This window comes from Ascaphus truei, unplaced genomic scaffold (genome assembly GCF_040206685.1).
Source record: "Ascaphus truei isolate aAscTru1 unplaced genomic scaffold, aAscTru1.hap1 HAP1_SCAFFOLD_414, whole genome shotgun sequence".
In the NCBI taxonomy this organism is placed as follows: domain Eukaryota; kingdom Metazoa; phylum Chordata; class Amphibia; order Anura; family Ascaphidae; genus Ascaphus; species Ascaphus truei.
Window position 1 is genome coordinate 232,354 of NW_027456745.1, and position 24,945 is coordinate 257,298.

At 47.0% G+C, this 24,945-nt stretch overlaps 1 protein-coding gene across 1 annotated transcript in view; it reads left to right on the forward strand.

Annotated features, from left to right (window-relative positions):
* LOC142484002 (TRPM8 channel-associated factor homolog) overlaps positions 1–24,945 on the forward strand; it is an 82,806-nt gene that overhangs the window by 44,928 nt on the left and 12,933 nt on the right. Inside the window, exon 5 of the mRNA XM_075583959.1 lies at positions 8,869–9,206. Coding sequence (XP_075440074.1) covers positions 8,869–9,206 — 338 coding nt within the window. The remainder of the gene's footprint in view (positions 1–8,868; positions 9,207–24,945) is intronic.

Genomic DNA, 24,945 nt, shown 5'->3' on the forward strand with positions numbered 1-24,945 from the left:
TTTGCGCCTAGACTCGAGTGATGACCAATCTAGTTCTTTGAGCATTTCGCAGTGATGTGTGTTGTAGTTGCATTGTAAAACAAAATGGAATATTGAATTGTAGAGGGTGTCAAGTTTGCTAAGGTGGGTTTGAGGTGCCGAGCCATATACTATGTCTCCATAGTCGATAATTGGCATTAGCATCTGCTGTGCGATTCGCTTTCTGACCAGGAGACTTAGGGAGGATTTGTTCCTGTAAAGTATACCTAGTTTGGCATAGGTCTTGGTTGTCAGGGCATCAATGTGCATCCCGAATGTTAAGTGGGAGTCAAACCATATGCCCAGGTATTTAAAACTAGTGACAGGGGTTAGGGTGGTGTTAGCGTTGGTTCTGATCTGGCGCTCAGTCATTAGAAGCTTTAAAAATTTAGTCTTGGTCCCAAATACCATTGTTAAAGTCTTGTCAGTGTTTAAAAACAGTTTGTTTTGGGAAATCCAATTTTCGAGTCTCAAAAGTCAGATTGAAGTATGTGTTCAAGGTCGGAGAGGCTATGGCTGTGTGCATACAGGATTGTGTCATCTGCATACATGTGTATTGAGGCTTCCTTGCAAGCTGTGGGAAGATCATTGATGAACACTGAGAAGAGTAGGGGCCCCAGGACAGAGCCTTGCGGGACACCACAGGTGATATCCAGGGGGTTGGAGTTAGAGCCTGAGATGGACACATGTTGGGATCTTCCTGATAGGTAGGACTGAAACCAGTTTAAAGCATGTTTCCCTATTCCAGAGCTCTGGAGTTTGTTAAGCAGGATAACATGATCAACTGTGTCAAAAGCCTTTGCAAAATCTAGGAATACTGCACCAGTGAGTTGTCCCCGTTCCATCCCACACTGGGTCTCATTGCAAACTTTTAGCAGGGTAGTTACGGTGGAGTGTTTGGGGCGAAAGCCAGATTGGAATTGGCTAGGGAAATTTATCGTGGTGTAGTAATCGCTTAGTTGGGAGTGAACACTGTGACGGTGAGGTGGTAACCAGGACAATAATAAAGGTATTATGCCCGGCTGGGTGCCCCGGAGCCATGTTGGGGAATTGTAAAGTGCCAGCTCTGCAACCCAATGATGGCAGAACCCCTGTATTTGTAATAAAATGTATGTGTGTCTTATTACTATTCCAGGAGTGTCCAGCAACAGAGATTTCCCTGCTTCAGCACAGACCAGAATAGTAAGACCGGGCAGGGGAATGAATTACATTTAAAGGTCCCCTGGTATATGCCCAAAATATGAATTCCTCCCTGCACACGCGGGAAGTTTGTTTATTCAAACAGTACAGCCTCTGGATATTGATCCGCGTCAATGCATTTAGGCTTCCCCCGATGTGCATGTTCTTTCATCTAGGGATCGCGCTATACATTACTATTGCGGGACCCTCCATGCTCATAGGAGTCACTGCACAACTCACCTGATAGACAGGCAGGTCCTCGAACACATCGGTACTGATATAATCAGGATCAGTGCTGATGTAGGGGACACTGCGATCATCAGCTAGACCGGCTCCCCACTTTACACTCTGTGCACACGATTGCTCTAACTCCTAGTGAGGGGGGATGGGGTGATTCTGGGGCTCTGACCTCACTTTATTATTAACCCCCTGTGTACCCCACCTCAGTACTAGCCGTTGGTGCAGGCAAGTACCTGTATTTAAATTTTGCTGAGTAGCTTCTCAGCTGTCTTTGTGCCTACATTAACCCATACAGTCAGCGCTACCATTACAATACCCACGCTACACTGTGGAGGTTGCTCATACATTAGCCTCCACCTATTGCGCTCTATCTGACCCTGTTATGATAAGGGTGATTACTCCTGAGTGCAAAGTAGTTTTGTGTGGCAGTTTAGCATATATTGTGCCTAGACTGTAAGGGGCACTGCACAAACATTTAGAGTACAGCAGATATCACCATCACCCCACTTTCAGTATTAGAGGTGTTTTGGTGATTTTCTATAGCTGCTTTAAGCTCATTAATACCACACTATCGATCTCAGTTCTTGCCTAATAGTCTGCACCTAAGAGAACAAGCAATTTTTATCCCCAATAGAGATCTAGCTCTTATAGTGCTGGTGTATTTACACAGAAACCAGTGCAATCTCTAAATGGGGGGGGGGGGGGGGAGACATTTATAGGTCTAACTAAGCGCAGTACATGCCATATCACTATGAGTGTATCTTTTTAGAGTGCACTATACGTCTAGATACACTCTATTAGAGACAGTCAATCCGGTGGGCTCTCTCTGGCTCCATTCCTATATTTTAGGAGGCTATAATTCATAGCATCTGATCTCTAGTACCAATCAGGGATCATACCATATCCACCCACCTATACCAGGGTGGGTCACTAAAGGATACAGTCACGTGCTGTTCTATACAGTATTTAATGACGTTTTAACACCCTATTTTTTATTCATAGTTATTAATAAAGTATTTTAAATTTATCACTATACACTTTGTTGTGAATGAGTGCTATAAGACTGGGTTCTTTTTCTTCAATAGATACTATCACGTCTCCATCCAGTCAGCACCTCACAGGTTAATTTACAGCAGTGCGGGTTTTCTTTACGTGTAGCATATGCCCAAAACCCCAGAACTCAGATTGAGGTTCAGAACATCTCCCACCAGGTATAAGGGGGCGAGGGTAATGTCACTTGTAAGTTAAAGTGTATAAATGTAGCAGTGTTTCATGTGCACGCAGAGAGGAAAATGGGTTTAAAGTGCGGCGCTTGGCAGCATTGAAAGCGGCTTTTTGCTAACTTTGGCTAGGAAGCTCCTAGCGCGCTGAGATTTGCTGTGAGCGTCGTTCGGGTAAAACCATGAAAAGTCATATAGCGCAATACAGTCATATAAAAATTGGTGCATGAAAGTGCCCCTATTTTAATTGTACCAATCTGTTAGGCACATAGAGATTTTAATTTGAAACGCCAGAGATAGAGGAAACGCTTAGTTCACAATCACTGCCGTTTAGAAATGCATGGCAGGAAATTCCTGCGGATGAACGGAGCATCCCCAGCCCCGGACTTCTGAGACACCCCGCTGGCGTGCTGCCGGGATGTCTGAAAAAGTCCGGAGTTGAAAGGCTCTGACCTACTAAGGTGTGAAGTGGGGAGGGGTAGCCCAAGTACCACCATCTTAGTGTAAAGTCCGGGCAGTCCAGCAAATGGTGACTCACCCAGACTGAGTGTCGCCAGGTAAGGAGGTTGGGTCTCATATACTAAGCGGCAAAGGTGCGAGGTTCGCGCATGCCATAGCAGAATGAGAAGCCACCTCTGCCAGGCTTGTATGGTATTGGCAACTCCGGGATAGGTGGGGAAAACTTATTTCCACTGAGTGATTGGATGCACAAGTTAGGTATAGGAGTTTTAACCCTATAATAATCCGTGCAGCCCATCGGGAACCAGATTCATCCAAGATTAACTTTGTACAGCAGAGACTGCGACTATTCTAACACAAACCAGTTTTAATAGCGGGGGTCCCTGGCAGTCCCATTCAAACTGAATGGGACTGCCAGGGACCCCTGCTGTGTTAATCCTATGGGTCATTAGTCAATGCAGAAATGCCTTAAACTTTCCCTAAACTTGCCTTAAACTACCCAGAATGTAACTGGGCTAGTTTAAGGCAAGCCTTAGAATAGTCGTGGTCTAGTCTGTAGCTACGATTCGTAACAAGCTTCAAGAGTTCGTAAGAATTAAGGTTCCAAGTTCCAATAGTACAGAAGCAGAACGAATGAAGTAGCTCCGGCAGAGTAACAGTGGGTGCAGGCGGCGCCACTGACCAAGGACTGTTTCCAGCTCTGTTTGCGAGCAACTCCCGCTCCTGGGAAATTGCTCCTAGAGACTTTGTTTTTGCAAGATTTCGTTTTGGGAACAAGATGTTTCATTTGCCCCGTCCCAGTAAGTGTATTTTCAAATGTAATTGTGTAACATAGTGTGTATGTCATTTGTGGAAATAAATTACAATTTATTTTATCTCTTCGCTTTGCTCAATCAAAGGATCCGGGTATAAATGTGTCAAAAGTGCTGGTCTCCTGTGGCAAACACATTTTTCCATGACTTTGGATGGTATTGGGAGAAGTGAGATTAGCCTGTAGTTTGAGACAGTGTTTCTGTCCCCACTTTTGAAGATTTGGACAACTCTGGCAGTTCTCCAGGTCTTAGGGATATGGCCTGCAGACAGCATAGAGTTTACTATGAAAGCAATTGGTCTTGTCCTCTCCACTCACCTAGGCCGGGATGGGATCCCGATATTAGATTAGAGCTGCCATGTGCAGCTGTCGGACTTTTTCATTCTCTCGTGCCGAGCTAGAGGGGGATCCGCGATTACCTGGCTCTGGCTCTCGCGTATCGGGTGACTCCGGTCCAGGTTCAAGATGTAAAGCTTCCAGGACATATACTTTATTTTGTATTATTTGGGGGCGCTTTATCCCGTTTTTTGGGGGGTATATACTCCGTGTATTATCGGAGCTGACATGGTCACGCCCCCCTTTGCTACTTTTTAAAGAAACTCGCTACGTACCTTTACCTCAATTCTGCATCTATGTGGCCGGGGAAGCTGGCGTTTTACTGCTTTACAAATTTCACAGCATATTCTCTGTGGTAAAATAAGCGAGGGGAAAAAGGAGGTCACCTGATTGCAGACTTTTAGCAGGGTAGTTACGGTGGAGTGTTTGGGACGAAACCCAGATTGGAATTGGCTAGGGAAATTTATCGTGGTGTAGTAATCGCTTAGTTGGGAGTGGACACTGTGACGGTGAGGTGGTAACCAGGACAATAATAAAGGTATTATGCCCATCTGGGTGCCCCGGAGCCATGTTGGGGAATTGTAAAGTGCCAGCTCTGCAACCCAATGATGGCAGAACCCCTGTATTTGTAATAAAATGTATGTGTGTCTTACTATTCCAGGAGTGTCCAGCAATGGAGATTTCCCTGCTTCAGCACAGACCAGAATAGTAAGACCGGGCAGGGGAATGAATTACATTTAAAGGTCCCCTGGTATATGCCCGAAACCCCAGAACTCAGATTGAGGTTCAGAACATCTCCCACCAGGTATAAGGGGGCGAGGGTAATGTCACTTGTAAGTTAAAGTGTATAAATGTAGCAGTGTTTCATGTGCACGCAGAGAGGAAAATGGGTTTAAAGTCCGGCGCTTGGCAGCATTGAAAGCGGCTTTTTGCTAACTTTGGCTAGGAAGCTCCTAGCGCGCTGAGATTTGCTGTGAGCGCCGTTCGGGTAAAACCATGAAAAGTCATATAGCGCAATACAGTCATATAAAAATTGGTGAATGAAAGTGCCCCTATTTTAATTGTACCAATATGTTAGGCACATAGGGATTTTCATTTGAAACACCAGAGACAGAGGAAACGCTTAGTTCACAATCACTGTAGTTTAGAAATGCCTGGCAGGAAATTCCTGCGGATGAACGGAGCATCCCCAGCCCGGACTTCTGAGACACCCCGCTGGCGTGCTGCCAGGATGTCTGAAAAAGTCCGGCGCTGAAAGGCTCTGACCTACTAAGGTGTGAAGTGGGGAGGGGTAACCCAAGTACCCCCATCTTAGTGTAAAGTCCGGGCAGTTTGGCAAATGGGGACTCGCCCAGACTGAGTGTCGCCAGGTAAGGAGGTTGGGTCTCATATGCTAAGCGGCAAAGGTGCGAGGTTCGCACATGCCCTTTGCAGAATGAGAAGCCACCTCTGCCAGGCTTGTATGGTATTGGCAACTCCGGGATAGGTGGGAACAATTATTCCCACAGAGAGATTGGCTGCACAGGTTAGGTATAGGAGTTTTAATCCTATAATAATCCGTGCAGCCCATCGGGAACCAGATTCATCCAAGATTAACTTTGTACAGCAGAGACTGCGACTATTCTAACACAAACCAGTTTTAATAGCGGGGGTCCCTGGCAGTCCCATTCAAACTGAATGGGACTGCCAGGGACCCTGCTGTGTTAATCCTATGGGTCATTAGGTCAATGCAGAAATGCCTTAAACTTGCCTTAAACTTGCCTTAAACTACCCAGAATGTAACCGGGCTAGTTTAACGCAAGCTTTAGAATAGTCGTGGTCTAGTCTGTAGCTACGATTCGTAACAAGCTTCAAGAGTTCGTAAGAATTAAGGTTCCAAGTTCCAATAGTACAGAAGCAGAACGAAGGAAGCAGCTCCGGCAGAGTAACAGTGGGTGCGAGCGGCGCCACTGACCAAGGACTATTTCCATCTCTGTTTGCGAGCAACTCCCGCTCCTGGGAAATTGCTCCTAGAGACTTTGTTTTTGCAAGATTTCGTTTTGGGAACAAGATGTTTCATTTGCCCCATCCCATTAAGTGTATTTTCAAGTGTAATTGTGTAACATAGTGTGTATGTCATTTGTGGAAATAAATTACAATTTATTTTATCTCTTCGCTTTGCTCAATCAAAGGATCCGGGTATAAATGTGTCAAAAGTGCTGGTCTCCCGTGGCAAACACATTTTCCATGACATTGGATAGAATTGGGAGAAGTGAGATTAGCCTATAGTTTGAGACAGTGTTTTTGTCCCCACTTTTGAAGATTTGGACAACTCTGGCAGTTCTCCAGGTCTTAGGGATATGGCCTGCAGACAGGATAGAGTTGACTATGAAAGCAATTGGTCTTGTCCTCTCCACTCACCTAGGCCGGGATGGGATCCCGATATTAGATTAGAGCTGCCATGTGCAGCTGTCGGACTTTTTCATTCTCTCGTGCCGAACTAGAGGGGGATTCGCGATTACCTGGCTCTGGCTCTCGCGTATCGGGTGACTCCGGTCCAGGTTCAAGATGTAAAGCTTCCAGGACATATACTTTATTTTGTATTATTTGGGGGCGCTTTATCCCGTTTTTGGGGGGTATATACTCCATGTATTATCGGAGCTGAGCTGATATGTGGCTGCCCTGCTTAACGTCCTGGTCACGCCCCCCTTTGCTACTTTTTTAAGAAACTCGCTTCGTACCTTTACCTCAATTCTGCATCTATGTGGCCGGGGAAGCTGGCGTTTTACTGCTTTACAAATTTCACAGCATATTCTCTGTGGTAAAATAAGCGAGGGAAAAAGGAGGTCGTAGGTGGGGAAAAGGGGGGGAGGATGGGGGAAGGGAAGAGAAAATCCTGCTCAGCTCAAAACAATATTACTTACTAGAGAGGTGCTATCAGGGTTAAACATATGCGTAAGGGGGGAAAGGGACAAGAACCCTATGTGATGCACTCAACCCTACTGAATGAAAATAAACTTTTATTAATATAATGGAATAATGCAAACATAAAAAATATATTTAAAACCTAAGTAGTGTACTGAAAAAATCCTGATGTGAAATCACTCTAGATGACCAGATGGCATTGTAATATATTTTAATAATTGTTGGGGTGATTCACGTTAGAATAGGTATACAATTGTATCTCACAGCACTTGGAACATAAATATATCTGGTCATCTGTTTCTTTCCCCCCTTACGAAAAAGGAGGTCACCTGATAGCTTTTATTGGACCAACAAATAGTTGATTTGTTACAAGCTTTCAAACCTCTCCGGGTCTTTCATCCGGTATGGCAGAAACATCAAAGCAGGATATTATATACAGTTTTTTGAAAGATATCTAGTTACAATGGATTCCGAGAGGAAGTGAGACGAAGCTCATTTGCAAGGGAAATATGCGTCGGGTTTATCTGATGTCTCACTGATTTCACGAGCGATCTCTAAGCATTAACATGTTCCAACAAGGCTGCAGCACTGTGAATGACAATTGACTATTAGAATTGCACCTCTCACGCACTTAACTGGCACGATTTGTTACTAGCCTGCACAGCAGCACTTTTCATTTGTTGGGGTCTGTACTGCACACCAGTCACTTAAAGCCATTGGGAATATAAAAAAGGGAGGGGGAGGGGGTTCTCCTTCTGTGCCCTGCAGTGATTGGTTTACTGTAGGTGTCTTTTGCTTCACCTCACCTATTCCTATGACCGTTGTCACTACTTATTCCTCTAGAGGGGATGTTGAGTATTCACAACCTTTATACCGGGCACTCTATTATTTACCCTTTTTTACTGGTGTAGTGAAGGTCCATTAGTAATTTAATGTTGTACATTTCCTGAAGATCTAGCTCATGAATGTATCCTCTAGTGGTTTGTTTAATAATTTTCTCTCTGTTTTATGAGTTGTTAAAGTTATGTTGTATATTAGAATATTGGTAAGAGTGCAGAGGAAGGGGCTGCTTTATCTCTTGTGGTTCTATTTTGGAATATTATCTCGCCCCCTCCTTGTAAAGATGTAGCAGTGCTTGCCACGATTTCACGGTGGGGAGGCCCATGATTCCAAATGGGACCCTCAGCAGCATTAATCTTCCGATGTTGAGCTCGCGTGTCCAAGGGGGCAGTGGCAATGCCGACAGTCTTGCTACATCTGTATCATAGTAATTAAGGTTGAGCTATATCCTTTTTTTTCTTTTAGACATTTTCAGTACTTGTTTATTTGTTCATATACTTTACTTGTGTGGGTCCTATATGATACTTGCTAATAACTTCTTAACTGTTCAACAGTTTTCCTTGTTGGTGCTCTGTATCCTAATTCCCTGAGTTATTGAGAGGGAAGATACTCCAGTTTCCCAGAGGCTACAGCGGGAACCAACAAATATAAACATTGAGAATGATCATTTGTCATAATAGCCTGCTAACTTGTTCAAATTTATCTCCAATGTTTTTGTGAAATGTGATTACTTAATACATAATAGAAAAATGAGAATACTGATTGTTTAACTGAATTCACTTTCCTCATCTAATGTAATTAAAATATATTGTATCTCCATGTTGACTGAGTGTGAGACACTAAATTGTTCTATTCTTTCAGGCTTTATGCATTCTGGATATCCCATAATGATTAATACTACGTCTGCCCCTTCATTTGTTAATTTAAAGAAAATGAAAACTGAAGGCTTCTGGGGCGCTATACATGAGCTGGGTCACAACCAGGAGAAGGAAGCTTGGATGTTTCGCCCTCACACAAATGAGGCCATCAACAACTTGTGGTCTGTGTACGTGCATGAGAAGCTATGTAACATACCACGTCACACAGCTCATCACCAGCTCCAACCAGAAAAAAGAAAGGAGAGGATAAAAACATATGTGAAGGAGGGAGCTAAGCTGGAAAAATGGGCTGTGTTCACTGCTTTGGAGACCTACTTACAGGTAAAGGAACAAAAGAGGTAGAGGCAGACCCCCATTCAGATATTCTCTCTCGGTTTTAGAATACGAGTTGATGAACGGGAACTTGGTAAAAAAAAAGTTTCGTTTTCAATCTGGCCAACCTGTCACGGGAGAGCAGGCAATTTACACCTTTCTAACCAGGATCATTCACTGAGCAAAACAAGGTCATGAAATAAATTGTAATTTATTTGCACAAATTTGCTTACACACAATGATATACAAAATACAGACAAAAGACACACTTACTGGGGGTCTGGGGTCGAAAACTAGGCTTTTAGACTTGATTGGTTCTGAAAGTCCCCAAGCACAGTACATTACAGAACCTTACCATGTATTAATAAAAAGATGTTCTCATACATTTCCTAAGTCTCTGGGTATGGGAACAGGAATAAAAGTGCATCTTTCTTATACTATCAGCCTTATTCCCTGTACACTATCTATTGGACTTAGCTTCGGAATCTGAGAGTCCCCCCACAACCTTATATACGGTTGGGGGTCCCACAAACCCAATACTGGTTCTTGGACACCTTGGCACTAACTGGGGTACTGTCACGGGAGAAAAGGTTTATTAACACCTTTTATACCAGGAACATTGATTGAGCAAGACAAAGCAGTAAAATAAATTGTCATTTATTCCAGAATTTGACATACACACAAAGTAACACAATTTGCACTGAAAACACACTTTCGGGGAACAGGGCTAACAAAATAAATCTTCGTTAGAACGAAAGGTTAACAAACAACGTCTGTAGGAGCCCTTTTCAATGACTGGGAGGTACTCCTGAAAGTCCTGGAACACAATTCGGCATGCAATCCCAGCCACGACTGCTACGTTCTCAAAAAGTGGGAAGTGGCAAATTTCTTGAGTCAAAATCTCTGAAGCCGGCTCGCGTCTTTTCCTCACAGAGCATCATTGAATTTGCCGCTGATGGTTTGGCGCTTGGAATCTGAGGTCCTGATTGATTGGTGCAAGGTTTCTTATGGGTTTGATTGTCCCATTCAGAAACCACTACACCCAATCAGAGCGTGGGAATTTTCCTTCCAGCCTATCACTGATTTGCCGGTATACTGAAGACGGGTGGGTACCGATTTTGGATTCAGCTAAGGGGCATGCGACAACCTGGCACCTCTGCCTCTTAGCATATCAGGTCCACCCACTGTCTAGGCCCCACAGAGTCTGGGGCAGGGCAAATGGTCAGCCCTTTGTTAGACCAGGACGGAGGTTCTCAGGTATAACTGCAGTACTCCTCCTGTTCTAACACCTTGGCATCCCTGAGGCTTTCAACTCAGGGTCCCGAGCAGACTCAGTGGCGCCAAGCTTGATAGCCATCTGGTCTCTCGGAACCATGTACTTGGTGTAACGGGAGACCAGAACTTTTAACACCTTAATTACCCAGATCCTTTGATTGAGCAAAGCGAGAGATGAAATAAATTGTGATTTATTTACAACATGAACATACACAGCTTGATTTACGAAATAATTCGAAATAACACTTACTGGGTCGGGGCAAAACGAAATAAAATGTTCCCTGAACGAAATTCCAAGAAACAAAGGGGCCGATTCACTAAGCTCCGATAAGTGGCTTTAAGAGCGCAAAGTACGCTTTAAAACCGATAAGGCTGCAGTGCGATTTACTAAGCAGTGATAACTGCGCTTTATCGCTCTTAAAAGGGCTTTTTTCAGCCCTCGGCGCAAAAAGCGCACGATCAGGCTATTGCGCTGATTTTTGCCAGTACTTGAGATTCACTAAGCAGCGCTAAGTGAATCGGTCTTAAAAACACGCCTGACAAACGCGCCAGCTAAAGGCAGGCGCAAAAGGAGCTGGACTTAGAAAAAATGTAGTTGTTTACCTTTTTGCAGGCACACCATCCATACAACAGGCCCGCGGATGTCCCCGGCTGACCCCGTGGGGGTCCCCGGGTGACCCCGCGGGACAACGGGGGTCCCTGTGGGGGTGTCCGGGGGTGTCCGCAGGCGTCCACGGGCTTGCGGTACCAATGGTGTACCCCCAAAAAATAAACAATACTATAAAAAAAATACCCCCCCTCCTAACACATACTACAGTAATGGGCAAAATTACTATTATCCACATATGGATAATAATGCATTTGCTCATTAAAAATACATTAATCACAATCAATAAAATAAATACATTTTGTACTCACCCTTGTCCGGCACCCACGATGAAGGCCATCCTCATCTTCATCACCGTCCATGCCCTTGGGTGCTGAAAAATATACACAAGAATAAAAAGAGCCAATCTAATGTCCCCTAACCCCTTAATCACCTCACTCACCACTCACTCGGGAGGCCTAAATACCCCCCACTACCCCCACCCATGAGGCCTAACCGCCCTCACCCACTACACACCCGGGAGACCTACCCAGGCTCAGGGACAATAACCCCTTCTCCCACCCCCACTACCCACAATAAAAACAATACACAGCCCCACAATAAACATTAATGTATTTAATAAATAATACATAACCTACCCCCTGTGCCCCCCCATACAACATGATTTATTCTTTGACATACAGGGTTAATAGCCCAGGCCCACGGGAGTCTCCGGTGGGCCTGACGGGTGTCCGTAGACCTCACAGTGGCTCAGCAAAAGTTTTCAAACAGGGTCTGGAGGCCTATGGGTGGTCCCCGTCAGGCGCCGTGGGCCTCCAGGTGGTCTCCGCGGGTCACCGTGGGCCACAATGGGGTCTCCACGGATGGGCCCGCGGGTGTCTGGGGGTCCCCGGGTCAGCCCCACAGGTGTCTGAGGGTCCTCAGGTGGTTCCCACGGGGGTCTGGGGGCACTTGGGTGGTCCCTACGGGTCCGCGGTGCCCCCACAGCATATGTGGGGCCACCGGTTCTTCCCCGCAGGTGACCCCCCGTGGACTCGGCAGACCTAAGGAACCAACCCCGTATGTCAAAAAAATAAACATGACCTATACATTTAAATACATAAATACACACACACACACACACACACACACACACACACACACACACACACACACACACACACACACACACACACACACACACACATACAGTACAGTACCCCCTGCACTTTTAAAGCTCCCGCGTCATGTGACCGGGACATTTCCATTCTGCAGGGGATACCGGCACCCCATAACGGAGCCTGTATCTCCTGAAGTAAGGGGTCCCTGGACCTGAAACCAATGCGGTTCAGCTCAGGAGACCCCCTGCACATGTTCACTATTATTAAAAATCATATTTGTACAGCACGATCGCCTGTAAGAGCCGTGCATTGAGACGCAGCGTCTCCATGCAGTTCTTACAGTCTGCTTTGTTTATATCAGTTATCGTGCTATCTTACGTTAAGCACGATAGCAGGGGGGAAAGAAGGTGCTCACGCGTTATTGGCAAGGCAGGCCGAAAACGCGCCGAGCAGCCTTAGTGAATAGCGCTTTTGGCTTCACTCAGTGCAAATTAACGGAGCTTAGTGAATTGGCCCCATAGTCTCTAAGCATCAATTCCCAAGAGCGGGGTTGGTGCACAAACAGAGCCGCGAAATAGTCTTTGGCTAGTGGTGCCGCTCGCATCCACATTTTCTCTGCCGAAGACACTCCGTTCGTTGTTCCGCTGTAGGATTGGTTTTGGATTCCCTAGTTCTTACGAACTATCGACTTAGGTTACGATGTGGTAAAGTTTCGAATCCAGCTCAGATGAATCTTTCTACTGCCTGATGAATTTAACTCCCGATTGGCTGCACGGACTTTTAAAAGCACCAAAGTCCTATCTCTATATACTGCAGCGAATCGCTGTGTGGGAACCAAACTTCCCACCTATGGCAAGGTTGCCAGTACTTCATGGAACCGGGCATAGGGGCTTCAAGGTATGGCACGGGCATGCACGAACTTCACACCTGTCCCACATAGCATACCTAACCAAGCCCACTTCCCCGGCGACATCTTGTCTCCCTTCCCCCGGACATCAGGACATATGCCAGGGGAACACTGTTTACATCTCCCTCTCCCCACTTAACACTTTAACATGCGGGTCCTTTGTTCATTCTGGACCCTGGCAGACATTCTGGAATCATGTCAGTAGGATGCCTTGGAAGTCCGGATTAGGTTACTCCCTGCCATATACCTTTTGATCACTGTACTGTAATCAAGTGTTTCCGCTGCTCCACCCGCCTGGGTGTACAGTAAATTCCTTGGCACTTATAATATTAAGACACTTTCATCCATGACTTTTCATAAAAGTTAATAAAAAGTGAGGCCCATGCGCGACGGGCTCAGGTATGGCGGCTTGATTCAAAAGCTCCGCTAACACCCGGCGCAAAAGTACAAAATTATTAACAAAACACCCACAAAATCAGAGCGCAAAGTGGACCCGAGGTGCGCAGAATAGGCGGAGATGACAACGACGCGAGCACAAACAAAAAAGAAGTCAATTGATCTGCGGTCCTGCTTCTGGAGCTCGGACCAGGCAAAGGAGAGAGGGGATCCTGCAATGTCTCCGGGAGGGAGCTCAGACACGGACTCAACGCAAGGGTGGGGTGAAAATCTGGACGACACAGAAATGCAGCTTGTGATAAGGAGGGACATGACAAAATTTTTCACAGACCTAAGGGAGTTTTTCCACGATGAAATGGAGGGTCTCAGAAAAGAGCTACAAAACATTGGAGAACGCACTCATGAGTTAGAAAAACGGGTGGACACCTCAGTGGAGTGCCACAAACATACGGAACAAGAGATTACCGTAATAAAAATACGATTGGAGGACAAACAGGAAGATGAAGAAAATAGAGACCGGAAAAATAATCTGAGAATTAGAGGCATACCTGAGGAAGTCCTAGATGTGGAGGAGATGCTAGGAAGGTGGGTGGGGTCCCTGCTCCTAGGCAAAACTGAGGCTGAGCTCTTGATGGACCGCTGCCATAGAGCTTTGCGATTCAAGCCCCTTCCAAATAATCTCCCGAGGGACGTTATCCTAAGACCATTTTAAAATCAAGGAGGAGCTGTGCAAAATCACTCGGGCTTCCCCCACAGTACAATTTGAGGGCATTCAAATGTCCATTTTCTAAGACATTTCTCCCACCACGCTAAATAAACAAAGATCCCTCCAACCACTGACAAAAATTCTGAGAGACAAGGGGATAAGATATAGATGGGTCTTCCCATTTGGACGCTTAGTAATAAAAGAAGGAAGAGCCCACACATTGAGACGCATCAGCGAAGGGGCCGAGTTCCTGCTGAAATTAGGAGTCAAAGAAAATCTGACTTACCAGGCGGAGAAGCGTCCGACAATGGAGACAGTCTGGAAGAGAGTGAACAGCTCTGCTGAGAAGAGAAAATAGAAAAACAAAACATGAGGGGGGGAAAAAACAACTGTCAATCATCATTATCCAATTAAAGGCTAAGCCGCAACATTTCAATAAACAATTGGAGCTCTTAAATGGGTAATGCCAGAGACACTGAATAGTGGCAAAGTTGAAGTTCCAGAAAAAGTTTGTGCAGTTGCAGCAGTTGTATTATGGATTTGCTAGAAGTTTTAGTGGTTAACCAAAGATGAACTGTTAAAATAGATGATTTTACAAGACCTGCCATGGCGGTGATGAGGCTGGAAGAAGATGGCGTCCATGAGAGAGGATCGGCAGAGGAACCAGGAGTCGAAGAAGAAGCGGGAGAAAAGCACGGGCTAAGATGGTGGAGAAGGAAAGGGCGCGAAAGTACTGCTGAGGAGCTCCGAGACCAGGGGGGGCGGGAGGAGAGGCGGAGCTGCAGTAGAGGACGAGGGGAGAGGCGGAGGGAATTACCCAATCAAGACGAGGGTGAGGAGTGACATCATTGGGAGTGGCCAGGGCGACAAGAGATGACGTGGCACAAAGAAGGAACCGGAAAAGCAAAGAGGGAAAATGTGATGACAAGGGCTCTCGGCGGGGGTACGCGAACTCTGCTGCCGGGAGCTCTGCAGGTTGGAAAAGGGGGAGAGAGGAGGCTGAGGGGAAAAGGAGGGAATAGGCAACAGATAGTAGAAAGATGGAACAAAGGCCAGGGAGTCCCATAGAGCAAATAGGGCAAATAGAAGAGTAAGGAGGTGAGTGGGGATAAGGAAAGGAGGAGAACAAACAAGGAAGGTTGAGAGGGAGAGTGTAGGAGGAATAGAGGAGGGAAGGAAAGGGGGAGGGGAAAGCAAAGAAGATCAGGTAGAAAGAAGGGGAAGGTAGACTGGAGTTAGTCAAGCTAGAGAAGATTGGAGAGACCAAAATCGTCATGGCAACTTGGTAGCAAGAAGTAGGAGTGGAATAAAATGAAACACAGAGTTTGTGAAGTTGTAGAGTTAGGTTAGCTGGGTGTAAAAGGGAGAATTTAACAGATAGGTACGTTGTATGACATTGATATAACATTTAAGAGAGCACCGGGAGCAGAGCGTAAGTTCCGCCATCCTGGCAGTAGGCAGGTGTCGTCAACCCATAGGGACTAAGACATCGAAGCCCATGGGGGAAGACCCAGGGGAAAAGAGGCCCCAAGAGAGATGGCGCCTTTGGACCCTAGGAGACGGGAGAGGGGTAGAGGCACGTTGCGCCCCTGGGCACATGAGCTTAGGTCTGGAGGGACCAAATATAGCTCACTACATTTGTTGTTTATTGTGTTGGCTATACAATGTTCTGTCTTGTCTTCCCTGTCAGTCCTTGTGTGTATCCGCCCCCCCGCCCCTCCACTTACCAGTCACTGGTTGAAAACGGCGCAGGACATGAGGAGGATTGTAGGTGACAGACCGCCGTGGCAGACCGCCGTGGCAGACCTGAAAATGTATACAACATGGGTAAGCAAATTCACAAAAACAATCACATGGCTGTAACATGCGTATCACACAACGTTAAGGGCTTTAACAGCCCTCAGCAAAGAAGAATCGCATTCTCAGAGTACAGAAAAAGAAAAGCGGACGTGTTATTTCTACAGGAGACTCACTTCAGTGCCAGAAATAATCCCAGGTTCTGAGATAGACACTTCCGCCAGTTCTATCTGGCATCGGCAATAGAGAAGAAGAAAGAGGTGGCGATATTGTTTCATAATAGTCTTCCATTTAAATTGGAAAAAATGAAAAGGGACATAGAAGGTAGATAGCTTATCCTGACTGGGGCGGTGCATGGCTGTAAATTAACGCGAGCAGCGGTGTACGCCCCATGTGAAAACCACCCTCGGTTCTTTCGGGCATTTTTTGAGCAGCTGGATAGGATGGAGGAAGGGAGCGTAGTGATAGCAGGGGATTGTAATAAACACTTGGACTCAACACAGGACAAAAGAGCAGTGATAGGACTGAGGGTGTCGCAGCTTTTCTTCAGGATGTCGCAGCTCTTCTTCAGGATGTCACAGCTCTTCTTCAGGGTGTCGCAGCTCTTCTTCAGGGTGTCGCAGCTCTTCTTCAGGATGTCACAGCTCTTCTTCAGGGTGTCGCAGCTCTTCTTCAGGGTGTCGCAGCTCTTCTTCAGGATGTCGCAGCTCTTCTTCAGGGTGTCGCAGCTCTTCTTCAGGATGTCGCAGCTCTTCTTCAGGGTGTCGCAGCTCTTCTTCAGGGTTGCGCAGCTCTTCTTCAGGGTTGCGCAGCTCTTCTTCAGGATGTCACAGCTCTTCTTCAGGGTGCGCAGCTCTTCTTCAGGATGTCGCAGCTCTTCTTCAGGATGTCGCAGCTCTTCTTCAGGATGTCGCAGCTCTTCAGGATGTCGCAGCTCTTCTTCAGGATGTCGCAGCTCTTGTTCAGGATGTCGCAGCTCTTGTTCAGGATGTCGCAGCTCTTGTTCAGGATGTCGCAGCTCTTGTTCAGGATATCACAGCTCTTCTTCAGGGTCCGCAGCTCTTCTTCAGGGTGCGGCAGCTCTTCTTCAGGGTGTCGCAGCTCTTGTTCAGGGCGCGGCAGCTCTTCTTCAGGATTCGCAGTTCTTCTTCAGGGTGTCGCAGCTCTTGTTCAGGATGTCGCAGCTCTTCTTCAGGATGTCGCAGCTCTTCTTCAGGGTTCCGCAGCTCTTGTTCAGGATGTCGCAGCTCTTGTTCAGGATGTCGCAGCTCTTGTTCAGGATGTCGCAGCTCTTCTTCAGGATGTCGCAGCTCTTCTTCAGGATGTCGCAGCTCTTCTTCAGGATGTCGCAGCTCTTCTTCAGGATGTCGCAGCTCTTCTTCAGGATGTCGCAGCTCTTCTTCAGGATGTCGCAGCTCTTCTTCAGGGTGTCGCAGCTCTTCTTCAGGGTGTCGCAGCTCTTCTTCAGGGTGTCGCAGCTCTTCTTCAGGATGTCGCAGCTCTTCTTCAGGGTGTCAGAGACAAGCAGTTAGTTGATATTTGGAGGGAACAGCGCCCTGGGGAGAAAGGTTTTACATTCTCCTCGCACCCGCATGACAGCTACAGCAGTATTGATTACTTCTTTGTGTCACATAGACTGGTCCCGCAGATCCCCTACTCAGGAATACATGATATTTCATGGTCGTATCACGCGCCGATAGAGCTGCGGGCGCTCAAATTAGACTAGCTAGCCCGGGAGCAAACTGGAAACTAAACGAATCATTAATTAAGATACCCGAGAGAGCGCAGAATATAAAAGAAGAAATATCACAATTCTTTAAGACAAACACAGGCAGTGTGGAGTCCTGCGCCACGTTGTGGGAGGTGCACAAGGCCACGTTGTGGGAGGCTCACAAGGCCACGCTGTGGGAGGCTCACAAGGCCACGCTCTGGGAGGCTCACAAGGCCACATTGTGGGAGGCGCACAAGGCCACGTTGTGGGAGGCTCGCAAAGCCACGTTGTGGGAGGCTCGCAAAGCCACGTTGTGGGAGGCTCGCAAGGCCACGTTGTGGGAGGCTCGCAAGGCCACGCTGTGGGAGGCTCACAAGGCCACGTTGTGGGAGGCTCGCAAGGCCACGTTGTGGGAGGCTCGCAAGGCCATGTTGTGGGAGGCTCGCAAGGCCACGTTGTGTGAGGCTCGCAAGGCCACGTTGTGTGAGGTGCGCAAGGCCACGTTGTGGGAGGCTCGCAAGGCCACGTTGTGGGAGGTGCACAAGGCCACGTTGTGGGAGGCTCGCAAGGCCACGTTGTGGGAGGATCACAAGGCCACGTTGTGGGAGGCTCGCAAGGCCACGTTGTGGGAGGCTCGCAAGGCCACGTTGTGGGAGGCTCGCAAGGCCACGTTGTGGGAGGTGCACAAGGCCACATTGTAGGAGGCTCACAAGGCCACGTTGTGGGAGGCGCACAAGGCCACATTGTAGGAGGCTCACAAGGCCACATTGTGGGAGGCTCACAAGGCCACGAGCTAAAATAAATCAGCTGAGAGAAAAGCTCCACGAGCTCTCTATAGTACATAACAGGACAGGCGGAGAGGAGACACTGAAGGAGTTAAAAGATGTGGGAATAGAACTTAATTTACTCCTTACCTCCCAGGCTGAAAAGACACTGGGGGTCATGCACTAAGCTCCGATAAGTCGTTTTTAGAGCGCAAAGTGCTCTTAGAACGTGATGTTGCGCTGAACGCGATTCACAGAGACAGGCACTTTGCGCTCTAAAACTGACTTTTTTCAAAGTCCAACTTTGCTCGTTCGTTATTCTGTTTGCGTTCAATTCTGCCCTTCTGCGGGATGCACTAAGCTACGCAACCTTAGCGTACGCGAAAGTTGCGTTCAAGAAAACACGTCAGCTCAAGGCAGCCGCCAAAAATGCTGGACTTAGAAAAATGTATTTATTTACATTTTTTCAGACGCAACACCCATACAACAGGCCGGCGGGGGTCCCCGAGGGAGGCCGGCGGGGGTCCCCGAGGGAGGCCGGCGAGGATCCCCGAGGGAGGCCTGGGGTCCCGGAGGGAGGCCGGGGGTCCCCGAGGGAGGCCGGGGGTCCCCGAGGGAGGCCGGGGGTCGCGTGGGTGTCCCGGGGTCCCCGAGGGAGGCCGGGGGTCGCGTGGGTGTCCCGGGGTCCCCGAGGGAGGCCGGGGGTCGCGTGGGTGTCCCGGGGTCCCCGAGGGAGGCCGGGGGTCGCGTGGGTGTCCCGGGGTACACCCCCCTAACACATACTATACAGTAATGGGCAAATGTACTATTATCCACATATGGATAATAATGCATTTGCCCATTTTAAATACATATAAATTACAATAAATACAGTAAATACATATTACACTTACCTTTTCCAGGCACCCACGATGAAGGCCGTCTTCATCCTCATCTTCATCCTGCCCATGTCCCCCCGGTGCTGCAAAACACGCACAAAAATAAAAATAGCCCCTAACCCCTTAATCACCTTAGCGGTCATTAACCGCTACAGTCATTAAGGGGTTAACCCACCCTTACCCACTAACCCAGGCGGGAGGCCTACCCACATACCCTTGGGGCCAATACCCCCTTCCCCCACACCCAGTACCCACACGAAAAACAATACACAGCCCCACAATAAACATCATTATATTTATTCTATATATAACCCACCCCCTTTGCCCCCCCGTAAATACATGATTTATTATTTTACATACAGGGTTAATACCCCAGGCCCACGGGAGTCCCTGGTGGCCCTGACGGGTCACCTCACAGACCTCACAGTAGCCCAGCACCATGTTTCAAACAGGGTCTGGAGGGGGTGGTCCCGCCAGGTGCCATGGTCCACCAGGTGGTCTCCGCGGGTCACTGTGGGGCACAATGGGGTCTCCACGGGCAGGCCTGCGGCTGTCTGGGGGGCCCCGGGTCAGATCCACAGGTGTCTGAGGGGCCTCCGGGTCCGCGGTGCCCCCAACAGACGTGGGGCAACCGGTTCTTCCCCGCAAGTATCCACTGTGGACACCTCCAGCCTGGTACCCGTGGAAAGCCCAAGGAGACCTCAGGTGGTCTCCAGAGGTCCCCCGCAGACAAGGCAACCCTGTATGTAAAAAAATAAACCTGACCTGTACATTAAATACATCAATCCCCCCCCCCCCCAACACATACAGTTCAATAATGTGCAAAATAACTATTATCCAGATATGGATAATAGATTATTTGCCCATTATGAAACACATAAAACATGCATAAATCAAAACATGAATTCTTAATCTGAAAATCACCACATTGCATCTTACAATTAAACCAGCAGCTAGATAAATGTATATCAAATGTCACACAATTGTATTGAGTGTGTACATGATGCAATTAATCTGTGCATCATGTAACACTATGCAAAATCTATTTCAAAATAAAATACACTATGAACAATGTCCCCTAACTACCAATGCCATCCACAAAATCAAATAGAAACTAAGCAACATAAATACATTTTCCATCAATCAATTAATCAATTTCCTAAACCGATTACAATACAATCCAAATCAATTATACAATTCACAATTCAATTCCTAAAGCTAAACCATTGCCAAATAAATTCTAAGTCAAAGTAACCACCATCATTCAAATCTTACTAGCAGAAATAAACCATTAAAAATTACATGTTACTAAATAAAAATTACATTACACACACAATGTATAAATAAAGCTGCTAAATACATTTGTAATGCATGAAAAGAACATAAACATCAGGAAAACAATCAATTATTATCCCTGTTTGTATATCCATATAGATTGATATACATAACATACAGGGGCAATAATAGAGCATAAAAACAATGCATTTACATCCTAAAATTACATAGAATACACCCATTCAGTGTCCCTGAATGTATGTATATACATAGGGACATAGATCAATTCAGGGGCATTAAATGGAAGATAAAAAATAAAAGACATGAATAAAAAATTTAAAAAAACCTGTAAAAGTTAAAATAATAAACTTTTCTTTTGTTTACTTACCATTAGATGCCCACTCACCGAAATCCAGAGATACTGAATGAGTGTATTGTATGTGATTTTTTTTTATGGAAATGTGTTGTTTTTTATGCTTTTTTTATTGCCCCTGTATGTTATGTCTATATATATATATTATATATATATATATATATATATATATATATATATATATATATATATATATAGACAGACATAAAGGGATAATAAATGATTGATTTGCTAATGTTGATGTTTTTTTCATGTATTTCAAATGTATTTAGCTGCTTGATTTATACATTGTTGTGTGTGTAATGTAATTTTTATTTAGTTACATGTCATTTTTAATGCTCTTTGCAGGAGTATATTTCAGGGTCTTGCTTTTGAATAATGGCTTATTTCTGGTAGTTAGATTTGTATGATGGTGGTTACTTTGAAGTAGAATTATTTTGTCAATGGTTTGGATTTAGGAATTGTAAAGTGAATTGTATAATTGATTTGGATTGTATTGTAATTGATTTAGGAAATTGATTAATTGATTGATGGTAAATGTATTTATGTTTACTTGCTTACTTTCTATTTGATTTTGTGGATGGCATAGTATGTTGTTCATAGTGTATTTTATTTTGAAATAGATTTTGTATAGTGTTACATGATGCACAGATTAATTGCCTCATGTACACACTCAATTTAATTGTGTGATATTTGATATACATTTGTCTAGCTGCTGGTTTGTTGGGAGAGGACATATCATTTATTTTTAAAAGTGCTGCTGGATTAATTTTATTATGTGATAATTATGAGATTCAGATTTGATGTTTTTATGTATACATGTTTATGTAATCCTTAACCATTTATTTGTATATTGGTGTTATATGTATATATACATATATATATATATATATAAGTATATATATATGTATATATATATGTACCCACAGTACAAATGAATGGGGGCAAGGTGGGTGACCGGATGCCCATCATTGCCAGGGGGTAAGTAGAACACACTTTATTTATGCTGATTTATGTGTTTAATAATGGGCAAATAATCTACTGTATTATCCATATGTGGATAATAGTTATGTTGCCCATTACTGTATTGTATGTGTTAGGGGGCTGGGGGGATGTGTGTTGTATATTGCTATGTTTATTGGGGGTAATTGTCCACAATAAACATGTTATTATGCCTTAACCCTTTCATTGCCTTAGCGGTTAGCTAAGGTAATGAAGCTGCTTTAATGTATTTTAATGTATTTTTATTAATAGTGTGCGGGAGCAGGGGGTCCCCTGAGCTGAACCACATTGATTTCTGGCTCAGAGACCCCCTGCTTCCCGAGTTAAAGGCCCCGGTTTGGGGCATCGGGGCCAGTGTCGCCGCCATCTTTATAGCGTCCACGTCACGTCTTGGACGCTATAAAGATGGCGGTGACATTGGCCTTCGATGCCCGATACCTGGCCCTGTAACTCGGGAAGCAGGGGGTCTCTGAGGCAGAAATGAATGCGGTTTCAGCCTCGGGGACCCCCTACTGCAGGAGATACAGGCTCCGTTTTGGGGTGCCGGTATCCCCTGCAGAATATAAATGTCCCGGTCACGTGACGCGGAAGCTTTCAAAGTGCAGGGGATACCGGCACCCCATAACGGGGCCTGTATTTCCTGAAGTAGGGGGTCCCCGGACCTGAAACCAATGCGGTTCAGCTCTGGAGACCCCGTGCTCATGTACACTATTATTCAAATGTATTTATTTTGTGTACGATCGCCTGTAACAGCCGTGCATGGAGATACAGAATATCCATGCAAATGTTACATGCAGCTTTTTTTCCTATCAGCTAGCGTAGGGGAAGTTTCGGTGCGCTATCAGGGGAAAATACATTGCACGCACGATAAGCCAGTTTTGGGCACGTCCGATAGAAAATGGGCGGAGGGTCTTAGTGAATCGCGCCGCCGGCTTCATTTTTTATCGGACGTGCTAATTTTTTTCAGGCTGTCGCGAAAGCTCAGAGCTTAGTGCATAGCCCCCATGGTCCTTACTCTTACCAGCCTTATTCCTGGCACACCTCACAACCCTGACTTTAACGGTATTCACACAATAAAATCCGCGCCGCGTTCTGACAGCTGGAGCACCCCCTGAACCCCTATACCAGGTTCTGGGTGACTAGGGCATGACCTGGGCATCCCACCTTAGGCTAGGGACCCCGGACTGTTCTGGGGATACCTTGATCCCCCATGCCCTGTTTACTTTTCCAGTTTGTGCTGAAGCAGGGAACCCTGGCGGTGAGTCGCAAGAACGTTTCCCAGGTAGGACTTTGCTCAAGCACTTTGCTTCGATGTGCCCGAGAATCGCACCTGATTCCCGGGTACATCTTTGGGGTACCCCATAACTCGGGAACCCCGCTACATAGCGACAATCGGATTGAAGTTTCTCTGCAAAACCCCCCCCCTCAAACTCCCAGCCTCGCGAGCTCCGCTGCCCAGCACCCCGGGAAAGGCAAAACCCCCCCTCAAACTCACAGCCTCACGAGCTCCGCTGCCCAGCACCCCGGGAAAGGCAAAACTCACAGCCTCGCGAGCTCCGCTGCCCAGCACCCCGGGAAAGGCAAAACTCACAGCCTCGCGGGCTCCGCTGCCCAGCACCCCGGGAAAGGCAAAACTCACAGCCTCGCGAGCTCCGCTGCCCAGCACCCCGGGAAAGGCAAAACTCACAGCCTCGCGAGCTCCGCTGCCCAGCACCCCGGGAAAGGCAAAACTCACAGCCTCGCGAGCTCCGCTGCCCAGCACCCCAGGAAAGGCAAAACTCCCCCTCAAACTCACAGCCTCGCGAGCTCCGCTGCCCAGCACCCCGGGAAAGGCAAAACTCACAGCCTCGCGGGCTCCGCTGCCCAGCACCCCGGGAAAGGCAAACCTCACAGCCTCGCGAGCTCCGCTGCCCAGCACCCCGGGAAAGGCAAAACTCACAGGCTCGCGAGCTCCGCTGCCCAGCACCCCGGGAAAGGCAAAACTCACAGCCTCGCGAGCTCCGCTGCCCAGCACCCCGGGAAAGGCAAAACTCACAGCCTCGCGAGCTCCGCTGCCCAGCACCCCGGGAAAGGCAAAACTCACCCTCAAACTCACAGTCCCGCGTGAGCTCCGCTGCCCAGCACCCCGGGAAAGGCAAAACACAGGAATACTGAATTGTCACATAATTTACACACAGTCTCAGTGATGCATATACGACAGTTGGGTCCAGGAGCTGACGCTCTAAGACCTTTACACACGGATCAGGGATAACCAAGTGGGCTTAACCTTTATTATTGAGCCTGGTTACCCCCTCAACATCACAGGTACCCCCCCTTAACCTAGGGATTCCCTCAGCTACAAGGATGCTTGTACATCCCTGTGCCTCATTCACCTTTCTGGGCTATGCTGAAGCAGGGACCCTAGCGTTGAGTCGCGCTTGCATTTTCAAGGGGAAATATAGCCGGGACAATGTGCCTACATGTATCCGAGAATCAGGCATGATTCCCGGGTAAATTTTTAGGGGAACGGACAACTCCGGACCCCAACTACCTATGTACATTCTGACCACAATTCCTCTGCAAAATTCCCATTGAAACTCATCCCCTAGCAAGCCCTGCTCGCTGGCACGCCCGTAAACTCACCCCCTAGCAAACCCTGCTCGCTGGCACGCCCGTAAACTCATCTCCTAGCAAGCCCTGCTCGCTGGCACGCCCGTAAACTCATCTCCTAGCAAGCCCTGCTCGCTGGCACGCCCGTAAACTCATCTCCTAGCAAGCCCTGCTCGCTGGCACGCCCGTAAACTCATCTCCTAGCAAACCCTGCTCGCTGGCATACCCGGAAACTCACCTCCTAGCAAACCCTGCTCACTGGCACGCCCGTAAACTCATCTCCTAGCAAGCCCTGCTCGCTGGCACGCCCGTAAACTCATCTCCCAGCAAGCCCTGCTCGCTGGCACGCCCGTAAACTCATCTCCTAG